The sequence below is a fragment of the Orcinus orca genome, chromosome 2 (genome assembly GCF_937001465.1).
Source record: "Orcinus orca chromosome 2, mOrcOrc1.1, whole genome shotgun sequence".
Taxonomy (NCBI): domain Eukaryota; kingdom Metazoa; phylum Chordata; class Mammalia; order Artiodactyla; family Delphinidae; genus Orcinus; species Orcinus orca.
Window position 1 is genome coordinate 20,288,356 of NC_064560.1, and position 20,394 is coordinate 20,308,749.

Consider the following 20,394-nt stretch of genomic DNA (forward strand, 5'->3'; position numbering starts at 1 on the left):
TTTGCAGGGGAAGGCCCCAGGAGGACATTTCTGGGAGGGAGAGAGGGTCTACCATTCCATTCTGGAAGGAGACTGACTGGGAGCAATATGGGCTGAGAGCTGCTTGAGGAAGAGCTACTGGGCCCATCCACCTAGAACATGGAGGAGGGTGGAGGTGATGCTGCAGAGGAAGAGGGGGACCCCCTGGGAGCCTCCTGACCTGAGGCAGGTTTAATTGGGGCCTGGATCATTCCACCTGCCTTGTGGAGGCTTCTCTGGAAGCTCTGGCTGGCGAGGCAGGCCACTGCCTTCCTTGGGGACTGGCTGGGAGTGTGCTGGGCAGGATGGAAAGTCCGAGGGCCCAGCCAGCCCAGCAACTCAGAAAAAGCACTTCCTCCTCGGCAGCCTTGTGGCAGCCAAGGGGCCCTGGCCACACAATCCCCCAGTATTCCCTGGAGCCTTTCACGCGCTGGGCTGGGCCGGGCACTTCCTCCTCTGGGAGGAGGCCCCGGGGGCGGTCGGGGAGTCCAGCTCTGAGAGGAGCTCTGCGGGTAGAGGAGAGAAGACGTGGAAAAGTGTGAGCTTGCATGGGGAGTCCTCCCATGTGTATCTAAGCAGGAAGCCAGACCTGCCCAGCCCTGGAGAAGGAAAATAAACTGGAGACCTATTTTTAGAAAGTGGCAAAACCCTGTTTCTCAATAGGCAGTGGAATTTAAATCTAAAACTAGCTCCTTTACTGAAGTAACCACTGGATTGCATGTAGGAATGGGACCATAGTGAATGGTAGATTCTGAACCAGACTGTGAGGCCAGGACCTGCTCACTCCTCCATGCTGCTGGGCTTGATCAGAGCCATTCTGGAAGCTCTATAGGAATTCCCGTTCCGCCTTTGTGGTGGTGGTTTTGATGGTGATGATGGTGATGATGATAGTGATGGTGATGATAGTGATGGTGATGGTGATGATGATGGTGATAGCGATAGTGATGGTGATGGTGGTGATGATGATGATGATAGCGATAGTGATGGTGATGGTGGTGATGATGATGGTGATGGTGATGATGATAGTGATGGTGATGGTGATGATGATAGTGATGATGGTGATGACGATAGTGATGGTGGTAGTGATGGTGATGATGATGGTGATTATGATGATGATAGTGATGATGGTGATGATGATAGTGATGGTGATGGTGATGATGGTGATGGTGATGATGATGACGATAGTGATGATGGTGATGACGATAGTGATGATGATGATTGTGATGATGATGATGGTGATGATGGTGGTGTGTGGTACTTAACATATGTGGTCTCATTCACTCCTTACAACAACCCTATGAGGTAATTACGGTTCACCCCATTTTCTCCGATGAAGAAAGTGAGGCTCAGAGAGGGAGGTTAAGTCTTACAGCAATTGCAGGGCTGGGTCAGGTCAGGATAATGACAAAGCCTGCTCTATGTGAATCCGTCATGAAATCTCAGAATTGGAAGGAGTGCTGCTGAGTGCAGTTCTGGTCGCTTTCCTCTGCAGGGCACTTGCCCCATGTCTGCACACCTCCGCGGAGGTGGGCGCTCATACTTCTGTGAACCAACCACTCTTTCCGTTTTCAGTCGGCTCCTAATGCTATGAATTCCCCGTGTTGAGTGGAAATCTCTCGTGGTGTGATCTCTGTGGCCACACAGAACTATCTACTGTGACAGATCTCAGCTTCTAGGGTCACTCTCACAGGCTCTCTAGTCCCTTCTATTTGTGGGTTTTACACACTTAGCCCTGTCAGCTGTCTCTGCCCCTTGTAAAACATGGCTGGAGTCAGTGTGGAATCTGAATGGTATACTTAGAGCAAAATATACCTTTGAAGGTGGATCTGATTTCTAGAAACAGCCAATGGTCTTTAGGAATCAAGACTCTGTGAGGTGGATGATTGAGATGAGAAAAACTTTTGGTTTAAAAGATCGAATTGAGCAATTATAAAATCTGGCCCAAACTGTCACTAAAAGGATTTATTCCTAGAAGAAATTGACAAAAAAATAAACAATAGCAACATTATTAGATGAAGTGTAGACCCTCCCAAGGCAAGGAGACGCTCAATTCTCTGAGAGCAGGCACATCCCAGTAAAATGTAGACAAAAACTTCAAGAATGCCATTTACAAGTATTGGCAGAAGTGTCATAACTTATGACACGATTGGAGAGAGACCACCAGTTCGTGCTGCAGCTGTGTCCCAACTGCAGTGTGGCTGGGAATTTACGGTGGTGAAATAGTCCAACCCCAGCAGCACCGACGCTTCCCCACTCTGAGCTGGTGGCCTCTTGTGGGGGGCGAGGCCAAGGCCGGTGTGGGCAGCCGCCCTGTCCAGAGCCCCGTGGAGCCAGGTCCTGGACTTTCCCTGAAGCCTGGTTGCCTTTTCAGTAACAAGCATGACTTCAAAGGACTGCCAGGGAGCAGATGGGCAGTTTCACCAGTGAACTCACTCAACCGTGTGCGTGTGCGTGGGAGTCTTGCGCCTGGGGGTGTTGGAAACCACCCCTGGCAATTCTGGGCTCCAGAACCAAGTCCCGAGGGAGGGAGAAGGAGGAGGGATGCAGCCAAAGGACCTGCTTTGCACTTGATCCCCCAGGGCAGAGGTCACACGTGGTGATTCAAGGCACCCCTGCCCGGCTGGCAGGGAGGCCGGGAGGCCCAGGGACACCACCTGCCTTACTTTCCTCTTTCCATCCTGCGCAGCCCACTGGCATGCTCTTTCCGCCAAGCCTGACTTCCAAACAACACAGGCTTTACCTATCTCTCCTCTCATCCCCAGAGACAAGCCCCGGCCCTATGGGCTGAAACGTAATGAGAGTACAAATCAGGATGAGCATCGTGAGAGCCAGGCACACGAGGGCAGGCTAGGGAGTGAGGGGAGAATCGCTGAAGGAGCGAAAGAGGATGGTGTTCGGGAGAAGGGAAGGTGGGGGCTGGGCATGTGGACGGCGTTGGCCGGCACAGCTTGGGTGGCTTCACAGAAGGTGCGGGAAGCAGGGGGTTTGCCGCCCGCACAACTAGGGTGGCCCCCGTGGCCCCCACAAGGCCCTTGTGAAGGGGAGAGGGGCCCGTGGTCACGAGGACTAAGTGATGATATTTAGCACCTTCCGCAGTGTCTGTCACATTCAGTACCACTTGGGACACCTCCAAAGCTTCACAAAAAAAGAAAACGAGTTTTGGGTAACTTGTGCATTTATAAGCACTTTCATTCAGTTCATTTGGCCATTAAGATGGCACTGACAAAACAAAGAGCTTTACAGAGTTTCACAAACACACGGACCGCGAGCTGGGAAGAGCACGGTCACGTGTGGCCCGAGCTCTGGGTTTAGAAACCAAGCCCAGGGAAGGTGAGGCACCTCGGCTGCTACCACGTTACCTGCGTGGACAGTCCTCCCTGCACCTTCCTGCTGTTTGAACTTGTCTTCACAAGACAGAGGTTATTTCTCCCAAATTCAAAATGCTTAGACACTGAATAAACGGTCCAGGAAACGGTTGCACAGTAGAACTAGTTAGAAGCCGAAGAGACGCTTGTAGCACAGCCATCACGGCGACTTGTCAGGGCTGTGGTTCCATGAGGAATTATGTAATGTCTTTAAAGGCCACAGAGGCCCGAAAGCATCTTTAGTAACAAGGGCAAGCCTCTTAGGCACGTCCCAATACTCAAAGGGAGCCTAGCCGCACAAAAGCGTCAGAGTATGCCAAGGGCAGAAGCCAGCCAGCCACTGAGAAACCCTCGGGCACACACGTGCTCAGAGCTGCCAGCTCCCTGGACACACGGAGTCCCTGTTGACTCAACCCCACCTCTTAAAGGCATTTCCAGAACTTAGGTTACTACTGCCCTTGGCAGCTCTGCTTCACGCACAAATACTCGGAGGTTGAAGTTTATGAAATGTGACCTGTTTATCAATGACTGAGTTCCATTAACCTCAGCTTCCAAATGTCAATTCTTACCTCTGGCCCTGGTCGGGCCATCGCAGTGGCCGCCTTTACTGGGGGCGGGCAGTGGGGCAGACGTCGGGGGGGGGGCGCATCACGGAATCCTGAGCCTAAGCCACCGAGCTAGGGGCTCCCACACCCAGAACGTAAACCCGGGAGCTCCTCAAAACGAGGGTGGGTTTACAAAACGTTCCCTGAACTTCAGAAGTCCTGCTCAGCTGGGAAAAGAGCTGGCCTCGCGGATCCTGAAGAAGCAGTGAGAATCAGCAGCCTACCCTGAACTCAACCAGGAGACAGGGCGGCTTCCTAGACCCTAGTGTGCCCCCAAAGCAGGAGGGCTGGTGGGGGCCTGTGGCAGACAGATCCAGGGGGTTGCCACGGAGTCAGGAGGCAGAGGCATCCCAGGACCGCAGGATTCCCTGCGCACCCCCCGCTCCTTAGGGCGACTTATGGTTCTCCCCACCCAGGTCAGAGAATACTGGGTTTGTCTGGCGTTCAGCCTCTGCAGGTTGTTTCTGGAAACCACCACGTTACCCCTCTCTTACCTTGCTGTTGAATAGGACGCTCACGCAGCTTAGAGGATAAGACGCGAGGCTGAAGTACATCATTAAGAGCCAGGTTTGTACCTGGTGGGGCAGCCTCCCTGGGCTCCGGGGGTCATCCGTGTGCCCACTAGGACAGTAAGCAGGAGGGAGAGGGAGCCTGCTGGTGACGGCAGTGACTGGCGTTTCTGAAGTCTTACGAATTTGGAATGTGTAGGAAAGAGTTTTATTATATTTTTTTGAGTCAAGAGACATTTTAGAAGGACTGCAACCATCACTCACAAAGGTTTTTATGCTGAAAAGAGCGGGATGGGAGATGCCCTTTGGCCATCATCCTGTCGCCCAGCCTTTTCTCATGCAAACAGGTGGATTTGTTCCCCGACAGCGTTTTTTTTCTTCTAGAGAAGAGGGTGCTTCTGGCCGGGGAGGGCCAGCAGGCACCGGAGAGGACGTGGTCAGCAAGCAGGAGGCACGGGGCGCTCCCTGGCAGGGTCCAGGCAGGGCTCCGACTTTCCCAGGCCTCGGCAGCTGACAGCCCTGCCTTCTCTTTTCTCAGATATTGAAAGCAGGGCCTTTCCAGCGAGTAGATTAGGAAAGGATATGGGAACTTGTTCCCCATACTTTGAAGCAGGGAAAAAGAGCCTTGTTGTGAAGAGAAGAAACAAAACCTGTTTGGTGACTTGTCATTTCAATGAAAACACAAACCTCTCACAGGTGAGCATTCCCCACGCGCCTCCCCTTCCTCCTGGATCACAGGTGGGGGGGAAGAAAACACTGAAAAACTACCTGTGCTCCTTCAGAGGACGTGTTGACTTGGTGACAAACGTTTCAGAAAAAGTTTCTTGATAAGAGTAAATTGTTTTCATATTTATCTTGTTTTCCTCTCTTCATTCCTCTTGAATAAACAGAAAGAACTGATTTCTTAGATCATCTGCATAAAAAACATAACCATCAAATCCCCTGAAAGGTCAAATTCCTCACAGCCAGAGCTGTGGGAATTCAGTAAAAAAAGAATACCATTCTTTGTATTTTTCTTTTCCATTATGGTTTATTACAGGATGTTGAATATAGTTCCCTGTGCTGTACAGTAGGATCTTGGTGTTTATCCATTCCTTATATACTAGTTTGCATCTGCTAATTGCAAACTCCCAATCCATCCCTCCCCTACCCCACCTCCCCCTGGGCAACCACAAATCTGTTCTCTGTGAGTCTGTTTCTGTTTCATAGATGAATTCATTTGTTTCATATTTCAGATTCCACATATAAGTGATATCATATGGTATATGTCCTTGTCTGACTTACTTAGTATCATAATCTCTAAGTCCATCCATGTTGCTGCAAATGGCATTATTTCAGAGAATACAGTTCTGATTTTTTTTTTTTTTTTTTTACAAATAAAAAGGTCAATCAATCCTCAGGGTTCCATAAGGCCTGACTTATCAACTCCATGAAGCTCTTCGCGAAAACTTGTTTCAAATGGGGAGCCCACACTGGGAGCTACCCATCAGGAACTCTGAGTAAAGAATCCTGTATTGTTGAAGTCAGGGGGTGGGGGGAAGAGAGCAAGAATGCAGCTCTGGGGGAGCCCTCTGCGTCTTGAGAGACTCTTGAGAGACTCAGAGATGCTGGAGGGACACCCGCACGTCTGCCTTTTCTCCCCCACAAGCCTTATAAGAGGAGAATGACCCTGGGGAGAGAAAAGCAAAGATCAACATTTCTACCAATTTTGTGAAGATAAGCACGCACGCTAGCCAAATAGAGTAGGAGGAGGGCACTGGACCAGACTCTGTTACCCTGGTAACTGCAGGGCATTACCCTTTGCAGATGAGACTGTGGTTTGGCCATTTGAACATACCTGCCTAAAAGCAGAGGAGAATTTTTTTTCCTGATTTTAAGTATTAAGGTAAAGAGTTTCATCTTTATCTTAACGGAGACTAAAATGGACTGATTTACAAGCATCACTTGAAAAAAAAAAACAAACTGAGCACTTAAGATTCATCTTTCCTGTTCGTTACAAGTTTGCTTTGAAATATGGTCCTTAAGATTCCCTTGAAGATGACCCTTTAAGAACGTCCTATCACAGAGTTATTGCAAGGAAACAAATGCCCCTCAGAAAATGAATTTTTTTTGTTAAGGTGATACATACAAAAATAGGTTAGTTCGTTAGCAGCTATAATTTGAACCTTGTACAAAATATATGGCTTTAATTACTAGGGTTTTGGGCACAAGAAATGGCCAGAGTAACAGTCAGTATAATTATGAATAAGTAGGTAGAAAAGATTATGAATAAACAGAAGGAAAGGATATAACCATTTAAAAGAAAATACCTGAGAATAAGTATAAAATGCAAAAACAAAGTTGCTTATACTTAAGATAGATCTCTAAATTTATTTTTCAAAAATGCCATTATGAGAACAAATGTACTAACATATAGTCAAGTTCACCTTAATCACAACGAAGTCATAGGATAAGAAAAAAAGAAAGAATCCTCAAATACAAGGGGTATTTAAAATGTTAGCCATATCAAGATCCTCTATTTTTAAACACTGTGTAACATGGCATCTCGCTATATAAAAAGGAAATAACAGGGCCCAAGAATCCTTTAAACAAATCCAACATAAACAGGAGTAAAATAAAGACTATTTTTAAGAACCTGTAAAATCAAAGCACCCATTTAAATGAAGACCATCAAGAATCTATGAGATTATTTCAGGAGGACAAGACCTGGGCGAGACACTAAATACTGTCGTTCTAAGGAAAACATTACAATCATTTTATGTAACTTACAAGGCAAATTAATACTATGAAAAACGTCCTTCACAGCACATTTAGGAGTTTGAGTTTAAATAATACTCAACAGGAAAGAAACAGATTCTGTGACAGTGGCTGAGACATACAACAAAAGGGTGTGACTTTCAAGTGTGGTCCTTCCGGGTCTATTTTAAGAGGTTTTAGACTCCAGCCTGAAATAGTTTTGATAATAATGCTTGTGGCTACAACTCAGCATGTAAGACATTGTCTGGGACAAAACCAGTTCTTTTCATGCTGTGTAACTTAGTTCGCTGTTTTTTCCCTTTTAAATTAATCCTGAGATCTTGCTCACAGAACATGGGGGATGTTAAGAATCTTTTGTTTCCTTCTGTTTACCAGCCACCTTGGAACATGCAAAACTAAAATTAGGTGATAAATTAAAATTAGGTGATAAATGACATCTTTAAAAGCATACTTCACTAACAAAGGAACTCTCTTGCTTAGTTGGAAGCTTATTTGGACTATTTAATTGGGAACAGAACACGTTGAGGAAAAAGTACTTTGGTTCAACGAAAAGTTATGGAGATGTGTCCTTAAAAGACTTCCTTATTAGGAAGTAACAATTTCTATGTCATTATCTCAATACTGAGATGGCTTGTGTATCAAAAGAATAGGAAGTGCTTGCATCTTGTAGTTATGTAATAGGGTTTTAAGAAGTTTATATATATATGTAATAATGAATGTGTGTGTGCACATCATCTATATCTGTATATAACATATATGTACCTATAAACACATACTATGTACATGTATATACACAGTACACGCTCATATATATATATCTCCCAGTAACACAGACTCTGTAGTCTGATGAGACTTACTTTCTTAAAACTACCACCTTTTCCAAACTCAACCTTTCCATTCCACTCCCATAACTCAACGTTACAGTAAATCATACTCTAAAGCCTTCAATTTTCAATTTAAAAAAATCTGGGCAAACCAAATTAGACGAAGAAACAAAGGCATATTTAGGCTAACATACTGTCTTTCACCTTTCAAAAACAAACAAAAAACCAAAACGGTATTTTAAGACACTATGAAAATTGAACAAGCACTTCTTTATTTTCTTGGAAAGGAGGGGACGGTCCCTTTCTTAGAGAAACGAGTATGAGAGATCTAAACTGGCTTTCGTGTCATGCACTTCGGATAAAAGGTTAGATTAGAGACTCAATAACAGAAAATTCAGACCCAATCCCCCTCCTCCTAGATCCAAAAAACATATGGCATTTACAAATCATTGAAACCTGTAGGTGTTCAAGGTTATTCTCCGAGCTCTTGGAAACGGGAAGATGTGGTGCGGGATGCTCTCGTTCGGAAGGATGTCCCAGCTCGGATGCGGGCCAGAGCGGGGCAGACAGTCAGCTGACTCCCGGGCCCCCATCGCTGGTCCTCCACGGGGTTCCGCAGTCCGGGCTTTGCTCTGTGCTGTGCGCATGCGCACATCCATGTTCGGCCACACGTACCTGGTCACCCTAACTCCCCCAGCGCCGCCCACTCTCCGTCACAAGTTCTCCTTCAGGAGGCCGAGCTTCCGCAGGGCCTCCCGACGGGCCTCCTCCGTGGAGCCCCGGCCCGAGAACTGGACAGTGATGCCCTGGGGTCTGAACCCCACAGCCCGGGGGAGCGAGCCCGACCGCTTCCTGGCGTCCTGGCCGCAGTCCGGCTGCCGGGGTGCAAGTTTGCTGGGGAGGGCCGGGTCCGGACGGAAGGTGACCGTCTTCCCTGTAGAGACAAAGGGCCCGGGATGGCTCTTGAGGATGTCGTGGAGGCTCTGGAAGCCGTTGGCCATCGGCAGGGGCTGTTCCGTCTGCACGCCTCTGGACTGCTGGCCGCCGTGCGACCCTGCCCGCGCGGGAACAGCCTCCCGGGCGGGGCCCGGCTGGCTCTGCTCCGGGGAGATGCTTCTCCTCTGCTCGGTGGGCTCGCTCCTCTGGGCCCGGTCCTCCGTCTCCCCCACGGAGAGGAAGGAGACCCCATTGATGTTGGCCAGGACCTGGGCTTTGCGCTCCTGCACGTTGACCGCGGCCTTGGAGATGGTCTTATTGAAGTCCTTCCCCGCGCTGTTGGTCACGCTGATGTTGCTCGGGAAGCGGTGGATCTTGGGCGCCGGCTGTGCGGCGTGTCTGTGCCACAGCGAGTGGTCTCCGTGTCGAGGGGCCACGGAAGTCAGCGTCCTCCATCCTGCAGGCCTGCCCTCTTTGGACGGGGATGTGGGCGAGAGCCCTTCGTTCCCTGCCAGCTTCTCAGACATCTTCTGGGCGAGGACGAGCGGAGTGGGGACCGAGCGGGCCAGTTTGGGGTGCTCTGCTGGAGTAGGACGGGGCTCTCTCCCGGGGTGGACCGGGGCTGCTACGGGGACAGGGCTGGGAGGCGGCAGGGGCAGGGCCTCGGGACCTGGGGGGTCTGGAGGGGGAGACTTCTCAGCATCCTCTTTCCTGAGGACAGGGGTGTCTTCCTTTCCAACAGCACCAGCCCCTGAAAAGTAGCAAGGATCCTCATAAGCTACCACCATATGCAGAAATAAATGCATCACGTTTCCTTTTCACTGAATTTACAAAGGTCTCAAAGGGATTCAATACCAATTTCAACGGTACCTCTTGTAAGCTAAACTCCCTCTATCCTATTCCCTGGACTAGCGAAAGAGAACATAGTATATGATTCTCATAATCACCTGACGAGAAAGAATGAATTAGCAGTGGTGAAAGATGTGCAAGCCAGAAACAGTCAGTACCTGGGAAGCATATGATGAATGCAAGTTTCTAAGGAGCCATCATCCTGAGACATGTAACAGGAGGAAACAACAGCTTACCTTATGGGGGATTTTACAGAGGGGAAATGGAGGCTGGGAAGTTTGTGGTACCCACCAACCCCTCCCTCAGGTCTCTCTAGATGAAGGATAATTGGATGTGTCACTTTCCTCTAGAAACAGAAATGTTTCCTGACAGCCTCCAGTACAGTTTAATACACCAGCCTATGATTCTTTACTATATCCTAACATACGTGATCACAGATCACCTAACACTTTTCTGCACTAGTATTTATACACCCGTGTCTGCTGCAAAATTGGGAGCTATGTATTATATTTATCTTTGTATCCTCAGAATCTCACACAATGCCTGCCACAGAGTGGGCACTTAAAGTTGTTATGAAAACATCATGTTAGAGAACTGATGGGCAAGTGGCTTACTTTCAAAGAAATGTTTTCCTTGGCACAATTATATGATGTGACATTTTTAAGGGATCAGTGGTTCAAATTAATTTTTAGGAACTAAACTTCAAAGAAGAAGTGATAAAAAGGGGAAGTTCATATTAAGTCTCTTCTTTGAAGAGATGGCTGCAAACTCAGCCCCATATTTGGAACATATAACCAATAGTACATGAAATTCTGTGTAATACACAGCCTTGTTTACAAAAAATAAAGGGGTGGGGATATATTTCTAGAGGCTTGTGACAAATGGAAGTATTTTGTAGTCAACAGAGCAAAGATATTTTCCATCCTATTTTCCCCTCATCTTTTCCAATCCTTATCCCCTTGTCCACATTTCCAATATCTTTTCCAACCAGGGAAAAAAAAAATTGGAAGAACATTTTCTCCTTGTCCATGTCCCTCTGGTTCTATCACAGAACTCAAGGGGCAAAAAGCATACCTCTCCTCTGATGCCACCCTGAATCAAGCAAACTTTACAAAGCAGATGCTGAGCTGAATTTTTGTTCTGATCACTTTTGTTTTCCTGAACCACCTGACTTTTCAGTTCAAACCCTCCCACCTTGGAATAGGGGTATAACCTTGCACAAGAATTGAGATTGAACCTCAAAGGCTAAAGTACAAGTCCTTTGTATATTTTCTTTGTAGAATGGGATTGTTTCCTGAAGCCATTTCCAGTTTTCTTTTTTCTTTTATCCATGTATGCAATGTTTGTTTGCCCAATTAGTCTCATTCTTTATTCTCGCCCTTTTGAAATTTCCCTTCCATGTGTTTTCATCCTAATATGCCATGAAAGCACCTATTTAGTTGGACAATCAGACTACCAAGAGGATGCTTCTACCCTACAAAAATCTGATCAGCCCCACGAACTACTATACTGGCTGGAAACACAGAGAACACGACAGAAAGGAGGGCCTCTGTGTCTTGTACCACACGACAAGCCACGTCAGAGGTGGGGGACCTGTTCTCTGGTCCTCACCTGCTGCCTCCGTCACATCCTGAAGGCTCTCGGGTTCCCCGGCTCCAGGGCCCAGCTGCACTAAGTCCACTACGTCCTCTGGCTCGGAGGGACCAGAAGTGCTGTCTTCCAGAGACTGCGGAGAGTGGCACTGAGCATCACCATCACACAGCACCTGTTCCTCAAAGTCGTCTTCCAGGGAATCAATCGTCTCTTCAAAAAACAGGAGGACGTCCTTTTCCTCATGTGTGAGGTACTTCAGGCTCTCATCATCCTGTACAAAAGGTTTGGACATGAGGAATGAAAGCAACAGTGGTTTCACTGAAGGGAAAACACCCCACAACAATGTAGGGATCAATACAGAGCCTGGGGTGGAATTCATGGCATCCTCCAATTTCCCATGTGGGGAGAGTGCACCATCCAGGCAACCCTGCTGGCGCACCTCTGCCTGTGTGTCCCTCACCATTCGACTTGCATGAGAAAGAAGTTTGTCCAAAAGGTGTAGCAGATTACGGATCTTAGACACTTTTGTTCCTCATGAGTCAATGACAAGAAAGCAATTCTTCAGTACCTCCTTGGAAGAGGTCTTTTCAACTTACTGCTAACAGATGTGCTTGGTTTCCCCGTAATAGCAATGGGGGGATCTTTAGTTAAAGACAGTGGAGTGAACTCACATATTTATCTCCTCTCCCTCCAGAAACCTCACTAAAACAAAAATGGGCTTTATCTGTTTTTAAAGATACAAAAACAAATATAGGAAATGAGGTGATAGCAACAACATTTGGGAAGGTAGACAGCAGAAGGACAGGTGGTGACTGACTCAGAGAATCCAAGAAAGGTGAATCTTAGTCAGCAGCTGGGGGTGGGGCCGGAATCAACCTGCTGTGGTGGAGAGCCCTCACGAGGCTCAGCACAGCGTCGGGGAGGTGCTGGGCAGTTCTGGAAGTGTGCCTAAGATGACATTGAAAAGAGCAGAACTGGACGAGAGTCTCTTTCAGAAGCAATCAGGTCACCCAGGCAGAAAACTAGATGTTTATTCTTAAAGAAGGTAAAGCCGGGGGGCATCAAGCCAAGTTCATGGTAAAGAACCGTTCTGAAAACTGCGAGTCAGGGAATCACACTGACCCTCTGGACAGAGGATTGGAAGGGTCTTCTCTGGGGAAGTGAATGGTCCAAGAGCTAAGAGGTGGACACCTTGGGCTCCCCAGGGAAACAGCTCAGCAAGATCACTCTACCAGTGAAATCACCGTCAACAAACCCCAGCACAGAATTCTTAATCAGTTTCTTAACATTCTGCTCTTAAGTGTGTTCATATAGCTAATGATCACCAAGCAGCTGAGAAAAACCTTTAACATGAAAGACACATCAAAACAAGATAAGAAGGAAAAAAAGGCAACTTGCAAGAAACAAACTATGCAGAATGGTGAAAATTCCAAAAAGATGATCATGAACATCCTCAGAGGGATCAGAGGAGAGGCTGAAACCATAAACAAGAATCTGATGCTATTTTAAAAAACTAGAAGACAGAAAAGAGCTCTTAGAAATTAAAACTATGACAGAAAAAAATGAAATAGAAACCTAGAGATAAAGTAGAGAAACCGGAAAAGTACAACAAAAAGTCAAAAATTTTTTTTTAAACAGAAAACTAGAGAATACGAGTGGGAGGGCCAACATCTGAATAATGTGTTCCAGAAAGAGGAATGAGGAAAAATAGAGGGGAAGAAATGATCAAAGTAAACAAGTAAAATTATTCAAGGAAATGTCCTTAAACAGAAGGATGTGAGTTTCCAGATCAAAGGGTCGTGAGAATAACCTGATGAACAGGAATAAAACAGACCTATGCCAAGGCCCATCCATTGAAATTTCAGCCATGGGAGACGAGGCGAGATACTAAAAGCTTCCCAGAGTGGAAAACGGGTCACATAACAAAACATCAGGAGTCAGAACAGCAACAGACTTCTCAGCAGCAGCTTTGGAAGCCAGAAGACGATGTTGTGATTCCTTTAAAATTCCAGATGAATTCAGGACTAGAATTCGTACATAATCAAGTTAAAGTTAGAGTAGAATAATGGTGTTTTTTTTTCAATTAATTAATTAATTAATTTTTGTCTACGTTGGGTCCTCGTTGCTGCTTTCTCTAGTTGTGGCGAGCGGGGCCTACTCTTCGTCGCAGTGTGCAGTCTTCTCGTTACGGTGGTTTCTCTTGTTGCAGAGCACGGGCTCTAGGTGCGCGGGCTTCAGTAGTTGTGATGCATGGGCTCAGTTGCTCTGCGGCATTGGGATCTTCCTGGACCAGGGCTCGAACTTGTGTCCCCTGCATTATTGGCAGGTGGATTCTTAACCACTTCACCACCAGGGAAGTCCCAATAACAGTGTTTTTAAGACACACAAGGTCTAACCAGCAGATCTCCCATGCGTGCCTTTCTCAGGAAGCTACTGCAGGGGGGGTGGAGGTAGGGCTGTTCCCCTAGACAAGGGAGGAGCCAAGAAGAAAAACCTGGGAGCCAGAATATAGGAGAGAATGAGAGAAAGGGGAGGGAACCCCAGGATAACAGTGCTGTCCCCAGGTTGTCAGCTGTGCAGTGAACAACCAACCTAGTTCAGAGCAAGCCATGGGGCCACACAGAACATGAACAAAGAAAGCAAATAAAACCAAAGCAATTATCAACCACAGGAAAAACTAAAGTTATGAGACAAAGCATGTATCTGTGAGTCAAATCCTGTATAGCAACACCCCCTCCCCACACCCACAGGTATACTAATTATATCAGTATTTATGGTAGCAAGAAAATGAGAAACCACCTAAAATGTCCAACAATAAAGGTATGGTTGAACAAATCAGGGCACATTCACAGATGGAATATTATACAGCCATTTTAAATGGTGTTTTCAAAAGAATGTAATGTTAAGTGAAAAAAAATGCAGATAAGCAAGAGTTGCCTTGATTTAAATATCAATATATGCATACTTCATATATTCACAAATACAAAAAATACTGAAAGGATAAAATGTCAATAGTGGGGGAAAATGAAGGTAAATAACAAACAGGAATGAGTTAAAAGTCGTTGCCTCCGGTGAGTCGGAAATGGGGGGAGGGGTACAAGTAAGACTAATGCTTTTTATAAACCTTAGAAAAGTATTTGAGTCTCTACGATGAAAATAAATTTTGATAAAACAACAGGAAAAAATATAGTGGAAGCAAAGGTGACTATGAGTTGGTCCATGTGGTATAGAATAATGCACTTCATGCTGTGATCTGAGAGGTCTTCAAATGCCCACCTGTCCAGGCCCATCACAGAGCCTGCAGTGTCCAGAGGTTTAGAGACTTTTCTTTAGTTTCAGGCACAGTATATACTTGTTTGGGGGATGATTAGCACAAGAACACATGCAAATTTCTCAAACTAGCTTGGCCATGTTAGCTGAATCCTGAAGGAAGTCCACTCAGGAAAAGGGGACTGTCCATGGCATGGGTTCAGTAAATAGGAATAACAGAATATTGCTGGGGAGAGATACCTGCCGCATGGCTTAGGTAGCAGAACAGAACACTGCTGGGAAGAGAAGCAATATATACCTATATACAACTGCTGGGTCATAAGATACGTGTCTGCTTTGGTAGACATAGCCTAACAGTTCTCCCAAGCGGCTGGCCCAACACACACTGGTTGGTGCATGGCCCTGCATGTGGTAGCATCTCCTTCTGATATTCAGTACATTCCCAAGAAGACAGCAGTGTTGAGATTTTTTTCCTCATAATACTTAATTGGCTGTTTGGAGATCCTCTTATGAAGTGCCTGTTCAAGTCTTTTGCCTATTTTTCTATCAAGTTGTCTTTAAAGAAATAATTTGTAGGAGTTCTTTTATGCATGCTTGATACAAACCCTTTGTGGGTGTATTTATTGCAAATAGTTTTTCCTACCCAGTGGCTTGCTTTTTCTCTCTGTTAATGGGGGTCTTCTGGTGACTGGTCCTTAATTTTAGTGTAGTACAATGTATCAGTCTTTTCTTTAGAGCTTTTTGTGTCCTATTTAAGACACCACTACCTACTCCATGGTCATGAAGACGTTCACCTGCTTTTATTTATTCTAAAAGCCTGGTTGTTTTTAAACTTCCATATTTGTGCTACAATTCATCGGAAAGAACTTTTGTGTATGGTGTGAGGTCACAATTCGCTGTTTCCTACACTGATACCCAACTGTTCCAGCAAAACTGCTTGAAAAGACTATCGTTTCGGGACTTCCCTGGTGGCACTGTGGTTAAGAATCTGCCTGTCAGTGCAGGGGAGACAGGTTCGAGCCCTGGTCCAGGAAGATCCCACATGCCTCAGAGCAGCTAAGCCTGTGCGCCACAACTACTGAGCCTGCACTCTAGAGCCCACGAAGCACAACTACTGAGCCCACGTGCCACAACTACTGAAGCCCACGCGCCTAGAGCCCATGCTCCACAAGAGAAGCCATCGCAATGAGAAGCCCGCGCACTGCAACAAAGAGTAGCCCCTGCTCGCCGCAACTAGAGAAAAGCCCATGCGCAGCAACGAAGACCCAATGCAGCCAAAAAAAAATAAAAAGACTATCGTTTCCCCACTGCAGGTCCCCTTGGTTGTAAATCAGGTGACAGGTCATGAGTCCATCTGTTTCTAGATTCTCTTTTCTGTTCATTTGTCTACTTGTCTGTTTGTACAATGATAAAACACTGTTTTAATTATAACATTATAGTGTGTCCCAAGTTTGAAGCCCTCCTGTTTTGCTGTTCTTTAAGTCTGTGCTGGCCCTTTTTATTTCCAGTATCAGCTGGTCAGTTTCCATATACACATAAATATACACACACACCCATGCTGGGATTTTGATTGGACTTCATGGAAGTTCTTCAAATTGAGTAGAACTGATGTCTCACAATATTTTTTCTATCCGTATGGTATACTTATTTAGATTAGTGGCTCTTAAAGTGTGGTCCTTCACCCAGCAGTGGCAGCAGCACCCGCGAACTTGTTAGAAATACAAATTCTTGGGGCCCATCTCAGATCTACTGAATCAGAAACTTTAAGGGGTTGGGCCTTCAATCTCTTTCAACAGACCCTCTGGGTAATACTGATGAACTAACGTTTGATATGCTTTGATCCGGTTCTTTATTTTCTCTCAATAATATCTTGTAATTTCCAGTGTAGAGATTTTACAGATTTTGTTATCTCTCCTCTTAGGTATTTGATGTTTTGCGATGCTATTAGAAATGGCATCACTTTGAACATTTTCTAAATGTTTCTGGTCTATAGAAATACAAGATATACTGATCTTGAAATAAGCAAATTTAACAAATTTGCTGCACAGTACTAACAGTTTATCTTAGGTGCTTTTCAGTTTTCTACATAAACAGTGGTGTCTATAAATGAGAGGTTTTTATTTCCTCCTTTCCATTCCTCATGCCTTTCATTTTCTTCATTCTGCCTTATCGTACCACCAGGGTCCTCCAGTTAGCTGAACAGAAGTGGCATCTTCATCTTGTTCCCAATGTTGGGGAGAAAGCTTTCAATATTCCACCATTAAGTACAGTGTTTGCTGTAGGTTTTTAAAAGATGATCTTCATCAGATTAAGAAAGCTGTCTTCTATTCCTAGTTTGCTAAGTGTGTTTGTCTTTAAAATAATGAATGGGTTTTGAACTCTGTCAAAGGCTTTTTCTTCATTTATTGCAGTGGTTCTTAGCTGGGGATGATTTTACCCTCCCTGGGGCATTTGGCAATGTCTGGAGACAATTTTAGTTGTCACAATTTTCTCATTTATTCTGTTAATGTACTGAAGTATGGTGATTGATTTTCAACTATTAAACCAACCTTACATTCTTGGAATAAGTCCAACTTGGTTGTGATATTATTAGCCTTTTTATACAACACTGAATCTGATTTGCTAACATTTTGTTTAGAATTTTTGCATATATATCCACAAGACAGATTATAATTTTCCTTTCATTATAATCAGATTTTGTATGGATTTCCGTTTTTAAGTTTGAACTTAGGAAACAGTGTGCCCTTAGATTTTAGTTCATGGCATATCTTTCTGTTCCACTTATTTTGAGATTGGGTGGGGCTGGGGGGGGGGAACAGAGTGATTTTAAGGAAAAATTGTCTCCAGTTCAAATTGTAACAGTTTTGTATTAACTAGATCTCTGTAAGTTTATCAGTTTACGTATCTAGCAGTTGTGTAGCCCTTAAGAACTTCAATTTTTCCCTCTAATAAGAGGATCCATGTGAAGGCACATTAGAAGAGTAGCAGGATACTACAGGGGAAAATGGGCACCAGGCGTTCCTTATTTAATACTTTTTATTGAGCACTGAACCAAAGAGAGGAATAGGTTTTAACAAAAGAACCAGGGTTAAAATCTTATAAGTCCTTCACGTCTACAGAATATATGACTAATGGGTTTACACTTAATTCTGAGAACTCCAGGATCTGGCCCTACCTACCTTTTAAATTTATTTATTTACTTACTTACTTTTGGCTGTGTTGGGTCCTCGTTGCTGCGCACAGGCTTTCTCTAGTTGCGGCGAGCGGGGGCCACCCTACTTACCTTTTAAATGTCACTCCTACTCCTCTCCCCTTTATACTCTATAGCAGGGCTGGTAAACTTTTTCTGTAAAGGGCCAGATAGTAAATATTTGGGGCTTTGCAGTCTTAATGGTGGCAACTATTCAACTCTGTCAATGCAGTGTGAAAGTTACAGGTGATATGTAAATGAATGAGCTTATTAGCTTTGTTACAATAAAACTTTATTTACAAAAACAGGCGGGGGGCCACATTTAGTCCACAGAGTGGGGTTTGCTAATTCTTGCCCTATAATCAAATCAAATCACTTGCTATTTCCTAGACCTGTTTCTCTGTCAGCAATGCCCATGACTGGACAGCCACATCTCACCTGTCCTTCCTGGTCCAATTTAAATGTCACCACACCTCCAGCCTAACCCCATAGCACCCACTGAATCATGCATTCAAATATCTGAGCATCTAGTAAGCATCGGGCAATGTATATACGAGGGTGTAAATAATATTCTTGCTGTCTGGTTTAGTTCATCTAATGAGGGCTTCAGACAAGAAAGTAGACAAAGTGGCTATAACAAGGTGACTATGGCGAGTTAGGGAAACATAGTATGGGTGTCAATTCACACTTTTGGGACAGGGGTTCTGATATGGAAAAACTCTGGAGGTGAAATGATTGTCAATAATCTGAAAGCAGTGGGCGAGAGTTCAACAAAAAGGGACCAGGGGTAGTTAGATACGTATTTTGGAGAGATCACATTGGCAATAGTGTGGAAAATAGGAAACAGTATGGACAACTGAATATGGAAACAATTTAGACAAAAGTTAAAAGTCACCTAAAGTAGAGCCATGGTGATGGGAACAGAGAGAAGCAGACGAGTTGAGGGTTATTTAACAGGAAGAATCGACTCTTCGTATAAAACTCTATTTTTTACCGTAGTTGCTCATCACCTATGCATTTCACCTTTGCTGGACTTTATATGTAGAGGAAAGAGCCATGTCTGAGGCGTCTGTGAACTCTGCACAGAGCTGAGAGTTTGTCTCGTGTCCAGGATGCAGTCACTGTAACCGCAGTGTCAGCTGCCTCCTCACCATGTAGGTCTGTCTTGGCCCTCTGGCCACCAGCACACGAAACTTTCATAAAAAATCCAGCGATGCTACTCGTTTTGTGATTTTTCTAGACTTATTGCGGGTTGGCAGGTGGCACAGAGCATCCTGCCTCCTCTTTCCTCCTCTTTCCTCTTAATCTAGCCTGAGTCTTGCTAGATTACCCCACGCCCATCATTCAGCACACACCACACCAACCCTGCTCCTCCCAGAGTCACCCTAAGACATTTCGCATTTTTCTTCTCTCCATGCAGAGAAGTTCAGCTTGGTGATTCAACCACCACCATGACAAAAAACCCTGCAAGTCTAAAATGAATAGGGCTCTTAGCATGACAAAGATTCCTCTAGTTAATAATTACAACCACCATGGATGTTGTTAGGGTGACGTGATAATGGTAACAACGGGAACCAAAAAAGTCTTAGCCCCAACTATTTGTTGAAGTAAACGTCTTGGGGAAATAAATTAATGCTCTCTACCCTTTTCCTCCTACTTTGACCTTCCCAACTCAGTGTTTCAATAGGGTTATTCCCAAGATTTTAGATAATCTATTGATACTTTGGCTGGGTATAATGATTTCTCTTTGGTTAGACAGACAGTAGAATTAAATAGGCAACTGACCTGTAACACACCGTCAGCTTAAGACACACTCCCATTTCCTAATTAAGTGAGCGGCAAAAGTGAGAATGGGGTATATAAACCCCACACGTCCAATCCAACCTCAAAGCAAGGAGTCCCAACATAATATTTCATTTGGAAAATAAGCTTAGAAAGGGAAGCTCCTATTCAACCATTTTATGTTGTGTGACAAACTACAGGACTCACAGGCTGACAGATGCAACGGGGAGATCAGTCAGTCCAGCTCCCTCACCTGAAGGTGTGAAAACCGGGTGCAGAGGCAATGTAATGACTTTCCAAGGGTCGCACAACTATTTTGTAGAGCAGCCAAGGCCAGAACCAGTTCTCCGCTTGCTTTCTGTTCTGTTCTACTTATTTCCCTTTTTTTAAAATAAATTTATTTATTTATTTTTGGCTGCATTGGGTCTTCATTGCTGTGCGTGGGCTTTCTCTAGTTGCGGCGAGCGGGGGCTTCTACCCTTCGTTGCGGTGCGCGGGCTTCTCACTGCGGTGGCTCCTCTTGTCGTGGAGCATGGGCTCTAGGCGCGCGGGCTTCAGTAGTTGTGGCACGCAGGCTCTAGACCACAGGCTCAGTAGTTGTGGTGCACAGGCTTAGTTGCTCCGCGGCATGAGGGATCTTCCCAGACAAGGGCTTGAACCCGTGTCCCCTGCATTGGCCAACGGATTCTTAACCAC

At 45.4% G+C, this 20,394-nt stretch overlaps 2 protein-coding genes and 1 long non-coding RNA gene across 5 annotated transcripts in view; 2 read left to right on the forward strand and 1 right to left on the reverse strand.

Annotated features, from left to right (window-relative positions):
• LOC125963548 (uncharacterized) overlaps nucleotides 1–20,394 on the forward strand; it is a 268,458-nt gene that overhangs the window by 180,957 nt on the left and 67,107 nt on the right. The gene's annotated exons all lie outside the window — the stretch shown is intronic.
• The window catches only part of UPF2 (UPF2 regulator of nonsense mediated mRNA decay), a 212,855-nt gene that overhangs the window by 128,864 nt on the left and 63,597 nt on the right, over nucleotides 1–20,394 (forward strand). The gene's annotated exons all lie outside the window — the stretch shown is intronic.
• Nucleotides 6,442–20,394, reverse strand: part of PROSER2 (proline and serine rich 2) — a 41,298-nt gene continuing 27,345 nt past the window's right edge. The window contains exons 3-4 of the mRNA XM_004275857.3: nucleotides 11,475–11,727; nucleotides 6,442–9,765 (exon numbers count right to left, since the gene is read on the reverse strand). Of these exons, the coding sequence (XP_004275905.1) occupies nucleotides 8,792–9,765; nucleotides 11,475–11,727 (1,227 nt within the window). The 3' untranslated portion in view covers nucleotides 6,442–8,791. The remainder of the gene's footprint in view (nucleotides 9,766–11,474; nucleotides 11,728–20,394) is intronic.